Source organism: Stegodyphus dumicola, chromosome 2 (genome assembly GCF_044657685.1).
Source record: "Stegodyphus dumicola isolate Sdum_Otavi_A_Nest chromosome 2, ASM4465768v1".
NCBI lineage: Eukaryota > Metazoa > Arthropoda > Arachnida > Araneae > Eresidae > Stegodyphus > Stegodyphus dumicola.
This window is the reverse complement of record NC_140769.1, coordinates 122,609,375-122,627,089: the sequence shown is the minus strand read 5'-3', so window position 1 is coordinate 122,627,089 and position 17,715 is coordinate 122,609,375. Positions and strand designations below refer to the sequence as shown.

At 32.2% G+C, this 17,715-nt stretch overlaps 1 protein-coding gene across 2 annotated transcripts in view; it reads right to left on the bottom strand.

Annotated features, from left to right (window-relative positions):
- LOC118181399 (lachesin-like) overlaps positions 1-17,715 on the bottom strand; it is a 1,014,793-nt gene that overhangs the window by 80,723 nt on the left and 916,355 nt on the right. For both annotated transcript variants that reach the window (XM_085811099.1, XM_085811100.1), the window contains exon 10: positions 1,766-1,867. In XM_085811099.1, the coding sequence (XP_085667225.1) occupies positions 1,766-1,867 (102 nt within the window). The remainder of the gene's footprint in view (positions 1-1,765; positions 1,868-17,715) is intronic.

The window sequence follows — 17,715 nt, the reverse complement described above, 5'->3', positions numbered from 1 at the left end:
AAATTTACTTACTGTGAATTTCATTCTTCTGAAAGAAATTATTTAAAAATTGAAAAGTGCAGAAAAGCGCAAAAAGAAGGCCATTTCTTGCTTAAATGTTTTATGCAAAATGGCGACTGAAAATGTGGAAAAACCTTTTTTGTTGTTGAGTAGGAGTGCACTAGTAATAGCATCAATTTCTGGCTACAAAGCTTCAACAAATGTCTTATTGGTAACCGTAGTTTCGCTAGCGAAGTTGTAGTTATATTTGTGGGGAAAAATGTAGGCGAACTTGGAAAATATAAATTCCAAACCAAAGAGTACTTCTGATTGGACTTTTATTATAGTAGAATTATGGCGTCTGTTTTTTGGCGAATAATACCATGTTGAAGTCTCAGAAGAAAATATTTAAGATGGCCTCAATTGTGCTGGGAGATAACTTTTTTTTTTAAATTTAATTCAGGCTGCTTAAGTTAAACAAATAGAGAAATATCAATGCAAAAACAAATTACCTTCACGCTATATTTAGCAATTGTTTTTGATGTAATAAAAATAGTGCCACAGCGGAGAGCAAGCAAGCTACCAAAATGGAAGCAAGCGAAAGAACGCAACGTATCTAAGACCGAATCTAAGAATGCAACATATCTAAGAATGATATTTTTCAGTTCAGATTTGTCACCATTGTTTAATATTAAGTTTATGTTCAAAAGTTTGAAATCATCATTGCCTGAAGAATTATGTAAATGCCTGCATCATTAGCGCTATGCGAGAATAATTTTGAAATGATGCAGTTGAAAGGGATTTATTACAATCAGGTATTATTTTTAGGGCAAAGAGTGAAAATAAACTAGTTAAATAAGAAAGTTAAGGGACTACTGCAAATTAAAACTAGAATTGTAATTTACATTATTTTACCTTACACATATGTAAGATATAACAAAATACGATAGCCGTTTTAAAAAATAATGGGCGACCTCAAAATTAATATACTAAATTTGGTGCTCTCCCCCTTAAATTCATCTGTTCTCCCAAATTCGAGATCATTCCAAATTACACAACACTGGTAGAAAAAGGTAACTAAAGCAAATATTGACCAATCATAGCTTAGAATACTTTTTGCATCTAACGAAGTATAAATACTGAGTCACGAGCACGACGCTTCCTTTTTTCTTCCTGACTTCTGCCACGTAAACAACTCTTCGCCGCTTATACTTTCCAAATGACATCGGATCGTTTTACCTGTGCGTATGAGAAATTATCGTAATTGCTATGATTAAAGAGCACGTTACAAGGAATTATTCTAGCGTGCCTGCAAATCTACAAGTAAAGAATTTAATTGGCTAAAGTTAGGTTTGGTATCAACTCCTTCTTCTCGCCATGCCACTCTCCTATCGCGAATGTCCTTGGAAATTATGACATGTATATATATATATATATATATATATATATATATATAGATCGATAGATAGATAGATAGACTTTAAGAATCTAAAGTTAAAAGTAAATTGGATTACTTTTAACTTTAGATTCTTGAAGTCAATTTTACTTCAATCCTGCAGCTATAGCGCAGCCCGGTTAGTTACAAAATTTGTTTTTAGTTTTAGCCTCTTATTCTGTTTCTTTCTGTACTTTATATATAGCATATTTCTTCTCTAACACCTTGCAGTTAAATTTAATCTATAAAAAGTGTTTAGTTCTTATCAATCGTTTTTATTTGGTAATAATATAAAACAAATTTTAAAATTTTACATACTTTTTTTTAGATTTAAAAAAATACAAATTTCACCTGTTACTGGAATTTTGCTTTGCTCTTCCTCTACAGATTCGGTTTCTTTGTCAGAGTTCTTAACAGATCCCAGACTCTGATGTCTTGGAAACACAACATATTCTGCAACACATGAAAAAAAAAAAAAAAAAAAAAAAAAAAAAAATTACTTAGTTCTTTAATTTAAGTCCAGAAACAAAATAATTGCTGTTTCACATATGCAGAAGTACTGTTACATAGCCCTAATAATCCCAAAGAGAATTATATCAGATACCTGCAAATCCGTGAAATGTGCTATTTAAAATTCAGAAAGGGTAAAACAATTATCACCAACTAAAAAACTGACACCCATCTTAATGTTTTGAAACAAACAGTAAAATGGAAAAATGGTCAATAGAAGACAGAAAATTCGATAGATGAAATTAATTTTAACATCATTTTTGGCTAATTCAAAAATAAGCCAAAAGAGTACATTATAACTTTTATTTCCTACTAAATTTCAGAAATAAAAAATTAAAAATTTGCTTCAATGAAAGGTCAAAAACATTTTAAAACACAAGAGCGAATCAAAAATATTTTACATTTAAGTTATTTTTTCCAGAATTGTAATTTTATTATTTTACCATATGTTAATGATATCGCAATAACGTTCTGATGTGGACACCACATGACATTCTTGTATGGCCTATTACGTTATACACATATTTCTTCGCATTTCATTTAAACTTATTTCCTGGAATTTTATTAGAGATAAGTTTCTCATTCCATTTATTCAGCTCGCAATTTGCGGCCTAACAAAAATACATAAAAATTCAAAACATCTTCATTGAAATTTATAAAATACCGAAAAACATAAAACATACACAGTTAAAAAAATCACAATTAAAATTAGAGTTTCTAGACAAAAACAAACAATTCGCCCAGCGGGCAAGAAAATGGATTTTTAGGTGCACAAAGCTGAAAGTTTACTTTTGGTCCTACTCAGCGAAAAGACATTGAAAGTGCAGAAACCAACTTAATTTATTATTCCACCCAGTTTCAAATGTAAACAAATGGCGGTTCATTAGGCTTAACTCGCCACTTATACCTTTAAATTGTTGATAACTCCAGAAATATTACGCCCAGATTAGCAAAAGTTATAAAAATCTTCAACGGAAAAGAAAAACGCAGAATTAAATTACTTTTAAAGCATAAAATGCACAATTTACCAATATATATTATTAAAAAAACTAAGCTCACCGATCCAGGTAACAGCGTAGGAATATATATATATAATTAAAGACCAGAGAACAAACGATAAAAGACTTATGTGGTTAAAAACTTTGCGCACTGAGCTGCAAAATTTAGAAAAAGGTTAAAAGAAAATTCCTAGTTCGTATGCTAAAAAGTTGCTTAGATACTGTGGTTCCGTGAAAATATTAACATAAGTAAAATAAAGTGCAATGCAATGTGTAATAAAGATTAAATAAACAATATAAACACTTGAATATTTACAAATAAAATTCAATACTAATTGTAAGCAATATGCTGATCAAAGTAAAGCATATTTTAAACATTAGAATTAAAGTGCGACAGATGACTAAGCAAAAATACAAAAATAAAGAAGCGGTAAATGGTAGTATAGTTAAATATGATTGGTGCCCAATTCGAATCTCATTAAGGCTCTTCAGGAGAAATTATTTTTAATCATTTTCGAATCCAGCTAACTCCATATCGCGTTTCGCCGAAACAGACAATTGAAACTGGATACGAAACACTTTTTATAAATTAATTGAAAAAAAACTTAGCCATAAACTTTAGTCTCAATTCTCTGTTCCAATTTCCCGAAGCGTCCACTTGAAGAAACACATTAAGGTGTAATAATTATTGATAATGGACTGGTAATGCCAATGTACAAAATAAAATAAATAGCGATTTGCTATTAGTCAAAATATACAAGATTTTATGGGAGGACCTACTAGCTTATAGAGTTTAAACTTTGTGAAAGTACCAAAAATTAAATTTAAAATTTAAAATTGTAATAAAACAAATAAATTTTTTGCAAGGGTCTTGCTAAGACCAAAAATCAATACAAGGGAAAGAATATATATATATATATATACATATATACATGCATACATATACATGTGTATAGTTAAATATGATTGGTGCATCCAATTGCAACGAAAACGGAAGGTGCACACGTACATGTTATAGCAGTCCCATATACAAATTTTCAGTGTTCTACGAATATTCGTTCTTGAGTTATGTGAAATACATACATACATATGTATGTACATGCGGGAGGGGGACTTCAAGGGAAAAAATCTCTTCCGAATCCATTTTACAATTCTTTTTAGCAAAAAGTCTTTTATTCTTTCGGTACGTTCAAATGGATTCGAAAGCTGTCAAAATGGACATTTTCGTTTAAATATGATACCCAGAATTTTTTGCAATAACAGTATTTCCTTTACTCCGTACAAGGAAGTAAAAAAGAGGCATGCAATTCATAATTTTTGCGACAAATCACGAAATTATCGCAATTTTTCTCACCTTTTAGAAAAACTGCAAAATTCGTAAATAAACCGATTTAGCGCCTAAAGTCCTAAAATTTTAATAATTTTTGAAAAAATGTTTGTTGAAAATTATGAAAAATACTTAATACGTCAATAGATGCATTATAATAAACAAATTCTTCTACTTGCAGTTATATGCTTTCAATTGTTTCGCAAAGCACTTTTCCAATATCAAATAATCCTGCATTTTTTAAATTGTAGAATGAAGCTTAAAAACCTATAAATGTTAATAATGCAGCACATAACTGTACTTAAAATATTTATTCCGATATAATAAGTATAAATTTCAACGTAATTAAAATTATAATTCTGATATAAAGAAATTTCACCTTCATGAAATTAAATTGTATTTTATAACATAAGAAGCGTTAATTGTAAAAATCCGCTCAGTGCTATTAAAACCATTTCTCTCATACTTCATACCAAAAATAATAAGAATTACAAAGTAAGAATTTTTCTGTGTTTTTGTGTAAAATAAATGAAAATTTCCGGTCATATAAATTAATGCATTTTTAATACAGTCTTGCAATCTGGTACTGATACATACCGTTATGTATCAGCTCCTATTATTACAGACCTATTATTTACAGAAATAATAGGTGAATTCCTTCTGTAAATAATAGGTACAGTACTTATTACCGTATCTATTATTTACAGAAGATATGAAACAGTTGGAATAAAAGAGTTGGGAATAAAAATTGAAGAAAAATATTTGAATGCATATTAGATTCAGATATCTATGATTTGCGAAATTAGAGTGATCAACCCAAAATATTTATAAATCGAAATTGCGTAAACGGAGAAACAGTCACCATTAATTTTCTACGAGAGACGTTTTTAAAAGAGGCTAGGTCTTCCAGTGGTGTGGTGTGTTTAATTATGGCAAAGCATACTAGGGCTATCTGTCTAAGGGAAGGGATGCCTTCGTGGAGGACTTTCTAAGGAAAACTGGCTCGTATACACGTTGCACATGGGGAAAACCACGAAAATGCCCATGCAGCCAGCTCGTTCGCGGGATTCGAACCTCGGACCGAACTACCAGTATTCAGCGACTTTACCGCTCGGTCGCTGGTGGGCGCGGCTAGGTCTTCCAAAAAATCTATCAAATCATAAAAACTATTCTTAATATGTAAATTAACCCTCAGATAAATAAAGATATAGTAAGAAAGCATTTCATGTATACAGAAATAAAATATGAGCACTCTATATTCAAACATCCAAACTTAAAACGGAGAAAGCATGCTGGAAGGAATAAAGATGATGGGAATAACAGTTTGCCTTAAGTCATGAGAGATGCCATAGAAGGGATATAAAGTATACTCATTCATAAGAAAAGAGATGAGTAGTTTCAATTGTTAATTTTTGTTTGCCGTTTGCGTCTATAAAATCTCTATGTCTACAGTTTCAATGCCTACCTATTCAATTTTTTTTAATGGCCGGACGCTTTATTTAATAGCCAGGAGTCTTGCGCCACTACAGGGGCCAGAAAGGGTGGCAATTTCATTGTGGAAGCACATATTACGGGGCCACCGTTGCCTCCTAATAAAGGGGACGGACAGTTACAACCATAGCTTCTCCGGGACTTGATCAAGGGCTCATCGCTACGGCAAACAGCGTCACTAACCGCTATACCGGCTGGATGGTACTCGGGGAGGCTTGACGGTAATTTGAGTACAGATGAAAAGATGGCTGTAGTATGAGTGAATAATGAGTGCATAATGAGATAATAAAATTCTCAGCGAATGATGATTTCCATCCAAATCTATAACGGGTTGGCTAAATAGACACCCAGCGAGCTTCTATAAAAATGTCTAACACAACAACTGGGGACAATTTATGACTAATGTTGAAATCGACTAATGTCTAAGATGAAAGTTGTGTTCAAAATGATTTATTTTTCAGTTCAGGATTGTTAAGTTTAGGTTCATAAAACTTAAATAATTATTAGCTGAAGAGTTACGTAAGCATCTGCTTGCTGAGCATTATGCAGCAATCATATCACATGATTTAGTTTTACCGTCATTTGACATGATTTAGTTTCACCGCCTCTTGACATGATTTAGTTTTACCGTCATTTGACATGATTTAGTTTCACCGCCTCTTGACATGTTAGATTCACTGTTTACAATTTAGTTAGACACCGCTTAGAGTGATATATTATAAGAAGTTAATATTTTTTGGACAGAAGGGAAAACATATAAATTAAAGAGGATGGCCAGCAGCCTATTGTAATTTAAAGTTAGAATTTTGATTTTTATATTTTTTTTTTACATTTTAATATGGTTTGTTTAGAGCGAAAGGACGAAAAACTTTCATGAGAAAATATAATTAAATTTAAGAGCAGGCTTTATTATATAACAGGATGTCTCAAACCTTCGTGTACAGATTTTGAGGAGATGTAAAGTACATCATTAGGAACCATAAATACTTAGGAAAGCATGGGTGGAAATACTACACGGACGTGATAAATAGAGATAAAGACACAAGAAGGACAACAACAGAAACTGATGTAAAAATTTTATTACATAATAAAGTGTATTCGAAATTACGAGCACTGGTAATGATGCATGCAAAGACACCTACGCGACATGGATTAGAGAGCATTTTCGAAGACTTGACATTTCGCAGATCGTAGCTGAAGCGATGCTAATTAGTGCAGCTAGATCCATTTGATAAGTTATTGGAATACCATAAATTATGATTTCATAGCACCCCATAGAAAATAATCCAGAGGAGACAAATCAGGTGATCTGGTGGCATACGACTGACTGCCACGGTCAATCTAACAGTTTCCGAAAACCCGGTCTAAATAGAAATATACGGATGTGGCGCAGTGTAATGGCACGCCATCATGTTGAAAACACATTCGGCGACGATTATATGCAGGGACAGCAAAACCTCCTGAAGAAACATCAGATGCTTACGACCTTTCAGTTAACCGATATTTTACCGTTGCCCTATATACAGGACAGTACATATTTGATGGCTGTACAAAAAAAGTAATAATGTTTAAACTATTTCTTTCACACTGTATTATTGCTATAAAGTTGCTTGTTATATTAGCTATTTTCTTTTAAATTTGTATTTTTACAAATCTGTTTTTTAAAAACAAACAAAAAGGACTAATTTTGATTTTTTGCACTTTATTTTTGAACGCATAAATAGAGGGTAAAAAAAGGTAAAATAAAAAAGTGTGGATTTATTTTAAATAAAATAGGTCTCCATTAATGTGAATGACAAAAAATCCGAAAGAAAAATATATATGAGATTCTAATTTTGCAATCCTTTTTAGAGCGTCCTATATATAGGACAATGGTAAAATCCACTATTATATGACGCTAAAACATAGCATCGCTTTGGAGTGAATTGGTTACGTCTGTTTCATACCCTTTCTGCAAAATGCATCGGTCAACTATTTCTTGTCCCCAGTCCCCTTTTGTAAATGTACACTTGTATATTTAGCACCTGAAAGCTGTTTCATACGTTTTATTTGTATCAAAGAAATTTACTTTTGTGAATGTTTATTTTCTAAGGTATACTATGATAAACAAAATCATGTATCTGTATTTTACGAAACAACTCATTAGGAAAACAACTCTTGTATCTGTATTTTACGATTATTCGTATGGGCTGTAGTCCTAGACAGTCTGAGTAACTGTAAATCTACTGTATAATCCCGTTAAATATGTTGCACGACTGTGGATGCATTGTTATGAATCGGAATTGCTTGTCCCACATGATCAGTAATAATTTATTTTAATCACATGTATATACTACATATATTTTCATATAAGTGATTTGCATTTTATATGTTGCATTGTATTAAGGATGATATGCAGCTGTCGGCACGTTGTTAATGTGTATTGTAATGCGTCAGCATAGCGAAAATTAGGCAGCTCTCCGTCCTTCAGCGCTCAAACCTCGGGCAGAAACTATATCTGGCAACGCCCAGTCCTGTGTTGCATAATCATATCTATGGTGAAATCATGTGGAAACAAATATATGCTTAAATTTACCTAAAGGACTGAGGTTACACGATATAACAATTTATTCACATTCATGTTTGATGGATATCTTATTTTTATTATTTATTCTTCAGAAGTTATTGTGCTGGATCCGATATATGATGTTCATCTGAAAATTTTGTTATTTGGTTCACTTTTTTTACATTCTCCACAATGAGCAATTTTTTTTTATATTGAGTTTACCAATGTTTAGCTAACGAGTGTTTCGTAAACGTGCATCTTCAGGATATTTCTTCTTCTCATTCCAGATATTCTGTTTTCTTTTCAATGGAAGGTATCGTATTCTTCAAATTTACAAAATATATTTTTGATCAAGTAAAAGATACAGCAAAATGTTATACGACAGGAAAATAAAATAACTGTAAGAGAATCTTAGCAGATGTTTGTTAATTACTCTTGTAATGTTTTGCTAAAATGACATTACATTTTATATGTTTCGATGAGATATATAATTCTACAACATTCTGTGTGAAAAATTCAACAATAAATAATTTTTGAAACATTACTGAGAATTTCAACACAAAGCAAAGCACAGTTACAATGATGTTTTAATGGTGTGTGCGCATTTATTTTATTTACTTAACAGTTATTTTATGTTGAAGTAGCTTTCCTGTCGATCTTGCTTTCAACTCACACTTTTTGTCAGATTTTAAATGGTCTAGCACGCGTGCATTTAAATGAGATAGAAATAAGTTACTATTTAAGGGAAAGTTCAGAAGGTGAAATCAGAGCGTGTTCTGCCTGCCTGAGGGCCACGTTGCTATTTCTGATTTCTTAGCGATTAGGCTTCTGTGGCTTTAAGCTATTACTGCCATTAGGCTTGATTTGCCGATTTTTACGAGTCAGAGTCAGCTTGCGCGATAAGGAACCGATAAGATATATCACCGGTGTGGCTACAAATATCAACTCATTTTGTATTGCTGCAATAATAACACAAGAATCGTGAACTACGTCGATTATCTATCAGACATTTCACCGGTGTAGTTACAAACATCACTTCATCTTGGAAATAATAATCTAAGAATGGTGTACTGCATCCATTAACTACCAGACATATCAGTAGCGTGATTACAAATATCAACCCTTGCTTGATAGCTGCAATACTACAGGAGATTGCTGAAATAATAATCTAAGATTGGTGTACTGCGTCCATTAACTACCAGATATATCAGTAGCGTGATTACAAATATAAACCCATGCTTGATAGCTGCAATACTAACCCAAGAATGGTGAAAATACTGGTCTAAGTTAATTAACTTGCTAATTGTTCTAGTTAGCTACCTAATATTACCTCTTCAATAGTCCTTTTTGTGACGAATTTATTGTCTCTGATAATACAAAAGGCTTCAATAACATAACTAGAAAGTTTATTAAATGTGCATTTTATAGCATAACAAATACTCGTACTATCCAACATTATTTCTGAGTCTTCTGGAAATCAAGTATTTAAAGCAATAAAATATGCAATAAAACTTTCACCTATCAATAAGGTTCTAGTTTTGGAAATTATAATCCTGCGCTCTAACATAGAACTTGGAATTATAATCTTGTACTCTAGCATACGCAAACTTCGCTCAATAATCCATTGGTTAACTAACTGAGGTGTCTCTTTGTCTTCTGCTTAACATTTATATCGAATGTTGACAGTAACTATCTAATCTACAAACGCGTTCACTACATGCATTCAGGTAGAGCTTAACTTAAGAAAGATAAAGTACAGCAGAAAATTAACATAAAAAATAACTTGTTAACTAAAAATAACCGTATAAGTAAAACAACCCTCGATAAAAGCTAATTCGGCACAATTGCACTTTACAGCTACCTCAGATTATTTTAATAAAATTTTGTGTTTTATCATTTATTTTCTATGCATATTAACAGAAATTGGACTTTTATTATTTTTTAATTTTTATTTTACCTGTTTGCAAAGAGCCTTAACAGGAATGAAATTACAGTTTCAGTGAAATGCATTATTTTTTTCTTGAAGTTTAGCAACTGGATTCTTTTTGCGTAGACCAAATTCCATCGACTCAAACTAAAGAATTTCTGCCTGGCAGGAAGTAGCAGCAAAATGAAAGCGCTGATGTTTTACTTCCTGTTTCATCTTAATTTTCTGCCGACTGAACCTTTACGAAGTGTTCTTACTTTCTCCTTAATAATCTTGTGTGGGGAAACTTATCACCTCAGAGGTTTACCACCACTAATATGCTGAAGAATAAAAGATAAAAATGCGTTTCTACTAATCTTGGTGAGCAAAACATAGCTCGGCAAATTAACAAGTGAGGGAGATGAAAATACTCCCTCCTACCCACAGAATGCAGTTCCCTACATGTGTTCCCAAGACGAAAGTGTAATCCCCAGCCGTTAATTATCGCTCATAACTTTTCTCGGATATTAATTTCCGCTGCTGCCTTTCTTTCAACCGCCACAGCATGTGAAAGAAAACAGAAAAGCGTATACTCTCTTTATTTCCGGATATGACGCACTCAGCACCTAACGTTGCCAAAAAAAAAGTGAAATCGAAAAATAATTATTTCAATTTTCTAATCCTTGCGAAAAAAGAATTATACTTTTGTGCTATTTTTCAGCTTAGTAAGGAAATGAGAAAGAAAACAGGATTTTTATTGCTTTTACTATATTTCTCCAAGATTTTCGTTTCGTTTTTATTTCCGAACCGGTATTTTCATAGGATAAACTATATGGAAAAAATAACAGCTAATAGAAGTAATTAGTCATCTTTAATTCTAGAAATTAATTACAACAGTGCTCGCACAGATACCTATTGCTTAATGCTCGCACAGATAGGTATCATAGCAACCAATACAATGGTGTATACTGTTATTGAAAAATCTATACTATTAAAATCTCTGCCCGTCTGTCTGTTTCTTTGTTTGTGACATTATCTTATCCGGGAGTTCAGCTTCGGGAGACAACCCCCCCCCCCGGATTCCAGAAATTCGTGGGAAGCCATTTGGACCATTCACATTTTCGTACCACTTTAATCAGCCCAGATATTAATTAAAAACTCTGAAAACGCTAATTTTCGCCCTCATATTTCCGAGTTTCGAAAATCCCCTGAGTAGCTGGAGATAAAAATGTTTTATTTCGAAAAGTGTTGCCACTGTTTGCTTTCTAATCTTACAGTATGTTAATAAAAAATTTATAAGTTTTACAAAATATGAAATAAAAATATCATAGCCAAACATTTAATATATTACACCGGATTCCAAAATTCGTGGAAAGCCATTTCGACTATTCTTAACCTCGTACCACTTTAATCAGCCGAGATATTAATTAAAAACTCTGAAAACACTAATTTTCGCACTCATTTTTCCGAGTGGCAACAGTCTCTCTCGTTGGAGATGAAAATAACTAATTTCAAAACGTGTTGCTATTGTCCGCTTTCAAATCTTAGAGTTTGTTAATTAAAAATTTGTAAGTTTTACAAAATATGAAATAAAAATAGTATTGCCAAATATTAAACATATTATTATAAGGTTATATTCTGACGTTTATGAAAGCACGTGATTGCAAGTCACTTCTTTATATGTTGAAAATGTTTCGTTAATGTCAGCATTTCAGATGAATAGCTACTGTTGGCAACTTTTTTGTTTCAGGTTACGATAACTGACACGGTATTTTATTGCAATGTTAATTCGTTTATTGATATCAAGAAAACGTTGTATCATATTAAATTTAAATCATAACGTCATGTTTAGATGTATTAACCTGAAGTGTCAAAAGGTTTTGTTTCCTGGTTTGGCATCAAAAAATTATTTACGAAATGGTTTTTGCTTGAAAAGGATTAACTGATTTCAATCATGTTGTAATGCTTTTATGCACTTTCTTTTCAGGTGTACATAGAACTCATATTGGTAGACGGTTGCACGGATTATTGGCGAATTACGTTGGCGCATTGTTGGCGCGATTTTTACAAATGTTAGCCATCTTGAAAAACGCTGTTTTTATGATAAGTAAAGTATTCAAAACTTTAAAAAAATAAATATCGTTAAAAGTAATGGATTAGTTTTTTGTTGAAAATGTCGTTTTTTAAGATGGCAGGCAAGTGTAAATAAATACATTTACTATGAGTAAGTTAATAAGTTAAATAAATACATTTACAAGTAAGGTTATTATTACTTTCATATAGCAAAAAAGAAAATAAAAACACCGCTATAAAAAACATTGTGCCAACGTTTAATTAGATAAAAATATTACTGAAATTGAATATCGAATTAAAAACCATCATACCAACATTTAAAACAATTAGAATATAATTAAATTCAAATACTTTAAAATACGTTATATAGAATATAATTAACATTAAAACATATGGACAATAATTATCTCAGCAATATTTGAAAATAGTGTATTAATTTTTTTAACAAAAATTGAAGTATTATAAAATAAAATATATTATTATACAATTATAAAAGAAAAGAAAAATATGTACTTATATTTTTTTGAGTCATTTAACCTGTTGTTTATTGATAAGTACCACAAAAAAAATCGGAATCATAATTTAGATAACATCTTAGAAAATATCTTTATAGGAATTCGAAGATATGAATTGAATTTTAAAACGGCGCGGAAATGCACAAATTTTCAGTAACTAATCAGGGAGCTGATTACAGCTCGTTAATGCACAAATATTCTATAACCAATCAGAGAGCTTATTACATCACGCCTAGAAATAAAATTATTTAAAAATTCATACATAATAAAATCATTTAAAAAATGAAAAATGAAATTGTATTTTAATATTTAACAGCCATAAATAATGTTTAAAACATTAGATTAAATTTATACGTATTAATACCAATTACTTTTAAAGTAAGGTGGCGTCATTTATTACATCATCCACAACATAAAATTTCATAAAATATGATAAGCAATAAAATTTTTATTTCAAATAAAAATGCAAAATTAAATTCATTTTTAATATTTAGAAGCCATAAATAATATTTAAAACACGGAATTTATGCACAATAAAACACATTATTTTTTAAATAAAATGACAACAAAGTATCGGTTACCATAAATAACTTATCCAGCAATGGGTTTACCATAAGTTGCATTACTCGCCAAAAGAAAAATCGCCAAAATCCGTGCAACCGTCTACCAAAGTAGCACCTTTGCTTTGGTCGCTGTTAGCAACTTTGTATACAGTATATTAAATTAAGAGTTATTTTTATTTTCAGTTTTTCAGTACATAGAAGTTATAAATATTGCTATGACCATAGCCCGCTCATATAGCGGACTTTCCCGCTAGTTCAATAATATTTTACGCTTGGTTGATTGGTTTATGTACTTAGGGCAGAGCCTCGAGGGTTATCTGCCTAAGGAAAGGGACGCGTTCGTGAAGGACTTCCTAAGGGAACTGACTCGTATTCACGTTACATATGGAGAAAACCGCGGTCGGGTTGGATGAAACCTCGGACCGAACTACCAGTGTTCAGCGACTGTACCTCTCGCCCGCTACTTGCCCCATATTTTATGTCTTTCTCAGCATGCATATCAATAATTCAAGCAACATTATTGGTGCAATTAAATAAACGTATCTTTAATTTGTATGTATAGTTTACCTTATCAATTTCTATTAATTATGCTTGTATAATATTGCACTACTGATGAAAATCTGAGCTGCTTATATAGTGATTCATTTCGCGAAATTACTGAAATAAATTTCATTAAGTAATTTTCATTTAAACATTTGTTTTCTACAGACGATATACAATCTCTTATTTTTGAATTAAATGTGGTGCAGATCAAATGTGGAGAAGAGATCTCTGAAGCACTGAAGCTGCGATACAGCTAAATTTATTTCCTGTTATATTTGTTTTAGAAAGTAATATATTTACCTAAAGTGAAAATCTTTTAAACTCATCCAAACGTTACCTTCTGTTTCCTGTACAAGCAATTTATTAATGGTCCCTAAGTTAAGCTTCATCACTTACACGCAAGGCTGATAATAATAACAATTTCATTAATAATTACCGCACGAATTTTCCCTAATGCATCACCAAACTTTTCATCGTATAAAACTCAAACCTCCGCCTTCCTCTGTTTTCCCACACATTGCGCAAAATCACGCGCAGCTTGTGATCCGAATTTTTCAAACCTCAGACGTGTTTCCATCGGGGAATAAAGGTGCTAATAGCTGGCCAGTAATGAAGCACTCTCAGATTAAACGTTCGCTTTATGGATTTGAGAGATTGCACCCGTGTGCACGAGGTTCAAAGGTGTAATTGGCACGCATTTATCAAACGCAGCCTCCAGGAACAGGCAGCTTCGATACTTTAATTACTCTCAAGGTAATCGATGGAATCTCGATGATCACATTACACGATATTCCTTGAGATTCTTTCCAATTAGACAGTTTAGAGCCATAATGGAAGCATTACTGCCCATTTTATATCAATTCCCAGAAAATTCATTTCATTTGCAGCAATTATCGTGATAAAATAAGTCCTAAAATCACGTTATATCTATTAAGCACAGTTTTTAATTTCCATATTGAGACAAAACGAGACGCAGAGCGAGGCCAATAGCTTTTAAACTGTTAACTAATGGGACCGTCAAACAATGTATGCTTTCAGTATATATTTAAGGAAACATGCATTAGTATAGTTATAACAACATGCATTAGTATAGTTTAGTAGCATATTTAATATATTATAAACATGCATTAAACACATTATATTATTATTAAACAAACATTACAGAATACACTTTCCTTTTCAAATGGCCAAGTACGTGCATTTTCGACTCATCGGTCATTCGTGGTCATTCATGATCGTACTCATCGGTCATTTAGCCATTTCAGACAAGAGTGCATCGTTTAGGGTTATAAAACAGTTTTGCGTTTTATTTTCCGCTTGTTTACAAAGTAAATATGTTTGAAAGCAATTTTTAGTAAAATAAATTACATTTATTGATTCCATTCTTTCACTCCTAGGAATACAAGACTGGTTCAGATAACTGAACTATTACGAGCCGCGTCCATTTTCAGAAGTCTTGTAGAGTCTACTGCGATTTTCAAAACAGGAAACAGGAAAAATAAACAATGCCGTCTCAAGGTTTCGAACTTCGATCCCAGCAGATTGCTAGCCGGAGATGCTTCTAATTACACCACGAAGGTATCGGTTAAGAATGAAGAAAATACCTTGTAGAGACATTAGGATATTTTTATAGCAGGAGTGATGAAAAATAAGCAATGCTTTCGCCGGGAATCGAACCATAGACCTCTGGAATATGCGCCCAGTCTGCTGACCACTACACTACGCGGACATGCTAAGAATGTGGGAGAAATACCTTATAACTTTACAGGCTCAATGCCTGGCTATTATAACTCCTCTCCCCCAGCTTTGCCCACTATTCTGTTTTTACTTGCAAATTTCACTTCAAAGTCCTCAAAGAAGGTAATACTATTAAAGAAAAATCTATTTACATGAATCAATATTAAAGTGAAAATTCATTAACAAATAAATAAAAGATGCATTTAGTGGGACACAGTTGCAGAAATGTATCAGAGTATATTAGAGCGAGATTTCATGAGAAATCAATTGTGCCTTCTCATAGATTCAAACCGTGGGTTTTCCAACTGTTCTACGAATGTGATAACTCCTTATACCGCAAGTGGATTCATGAGAAATGCAAGATTTCTATACATTCTCTTCATTTGAATTTTGCACGGGGCACGAAATGCAGTTTATTAACTCATGGTGGTGACGATCTGCATCCTTTAGTTCGTGCTCATTTGCTAAACATATTCAGATTATTTTATTGCAGGAAAAGTGATCAATCATTTTCACCTTCGCCGGTTCTGGAAATGTAGGCTTTCCAATTGCTAGCTGGACGGGCTTATCACTTACATTAGCACAACACTGTGAGATAATCCTTACGCATATATGAACTGTTCTCTAAAGTATCCTACAAATAAGGTTTACTGGTTTTCTATCACACTAATTAGCACGACACTTATGATGCGGTGACAAAATATTCTGTCATGTGTAATATTAATAGATATCATTCGAGTAAACCATAAGAACGACTCAAAGATTTCCCTAAACTAAGCTGCTTAGACTTGAGGGAAAATATTACTTTGCTCAAGTTCTAGTCATCATTGCACGAACTAAATTTTAATGATAGTATTACCACTGGTAAATAGTCTTGTCATTCTCTAAACTTATTCATGCCTTCTTGTGGAATAATAAAAATACACTTCTGTATAATTATTTGATATTTGTTGACATTTTATATTAATGTTTATTTTACAGACAACAAATCTCTTTATAATGTATTTGGTGTAACGCTAGAATTCAAATATATTTTAGAAAATTCGCAGATATGAATTAAACAGGCATGTTGTATCATACATAAATTTCACTCTGCTTGCGAATTATTTAGGCATGGATTTTGGTTGTGATTCCGAAATTTCTCTAACACCTTCCTCGAATTTTTCTTTAAGCCTATCTTCATTTTTTATGCATATCAATCTGATGCAGAGTTTCATTCAGATTCATAATTTCACCTCTTTATTTGCCACTTTGCTGACTATGTTCTGCAGAATTTCGGGAGTATACGCCCTAAAGTAAAATCTTGTATAAAGGTTTTATTAACAAAGAAGGCTCGGGTAATCCTCAATTCGTTTAACCCATCCTTGGTTGATTGGGAATGGATAAAACGGGTTGCAGTAAGCTCATTAAAAAATATTTCACATAACAACTGCGAAAGGAATGCTGAAATGTTTATTTGCAAACTTGGAAAATGGAAACCATATTTTCAGTCAAGATAGATACATACTTTTTTTTTAGAACTTTTCATAGAAATTACATCTGTGTAGAAAGAATGTCAATGGGTATTGTTGCAAACTATTTAGAATACTACGTGTTGTTGTTGTTGTTGTTGTTGTCTTGTCCGAGGAGTCAGCGCAGGGTGTTCGCCGATAACATCGCGGCAAAAACATCGCAGACGAAAACGTCGTGGAGAAAACAAAGCACGGCGAAAACGTCGTGCTACAAAACATCGTGGGAGAAAACATCGCAAAGAGAAAATATCGTAGTTCTAAAACATCGTGGTACAAAACATCGTCGTCGAAAATAAAGCAGTTCAAAAACTTCGCAGTTTAAAAACATCGTCGTCGAAAATATCGTGGTAAAAAATAAAGTATCTTCAAATCATCGCATGACGATAACATCGCAGAGATGCTTTTTTCAGGTTTTAATAATTGTAAATGGATATTCCCATAATGATTTGTGAGCGCAAGATGTAAAGAAGGATAATTTTTACTTTCACATTTCTTTATTAACTAATAAATTTTTGCTGAAAAAGTAAGAAGGAAATTTAAGCATAGAAAATTAAATGTAACTTATAGATTATACTTTTCATG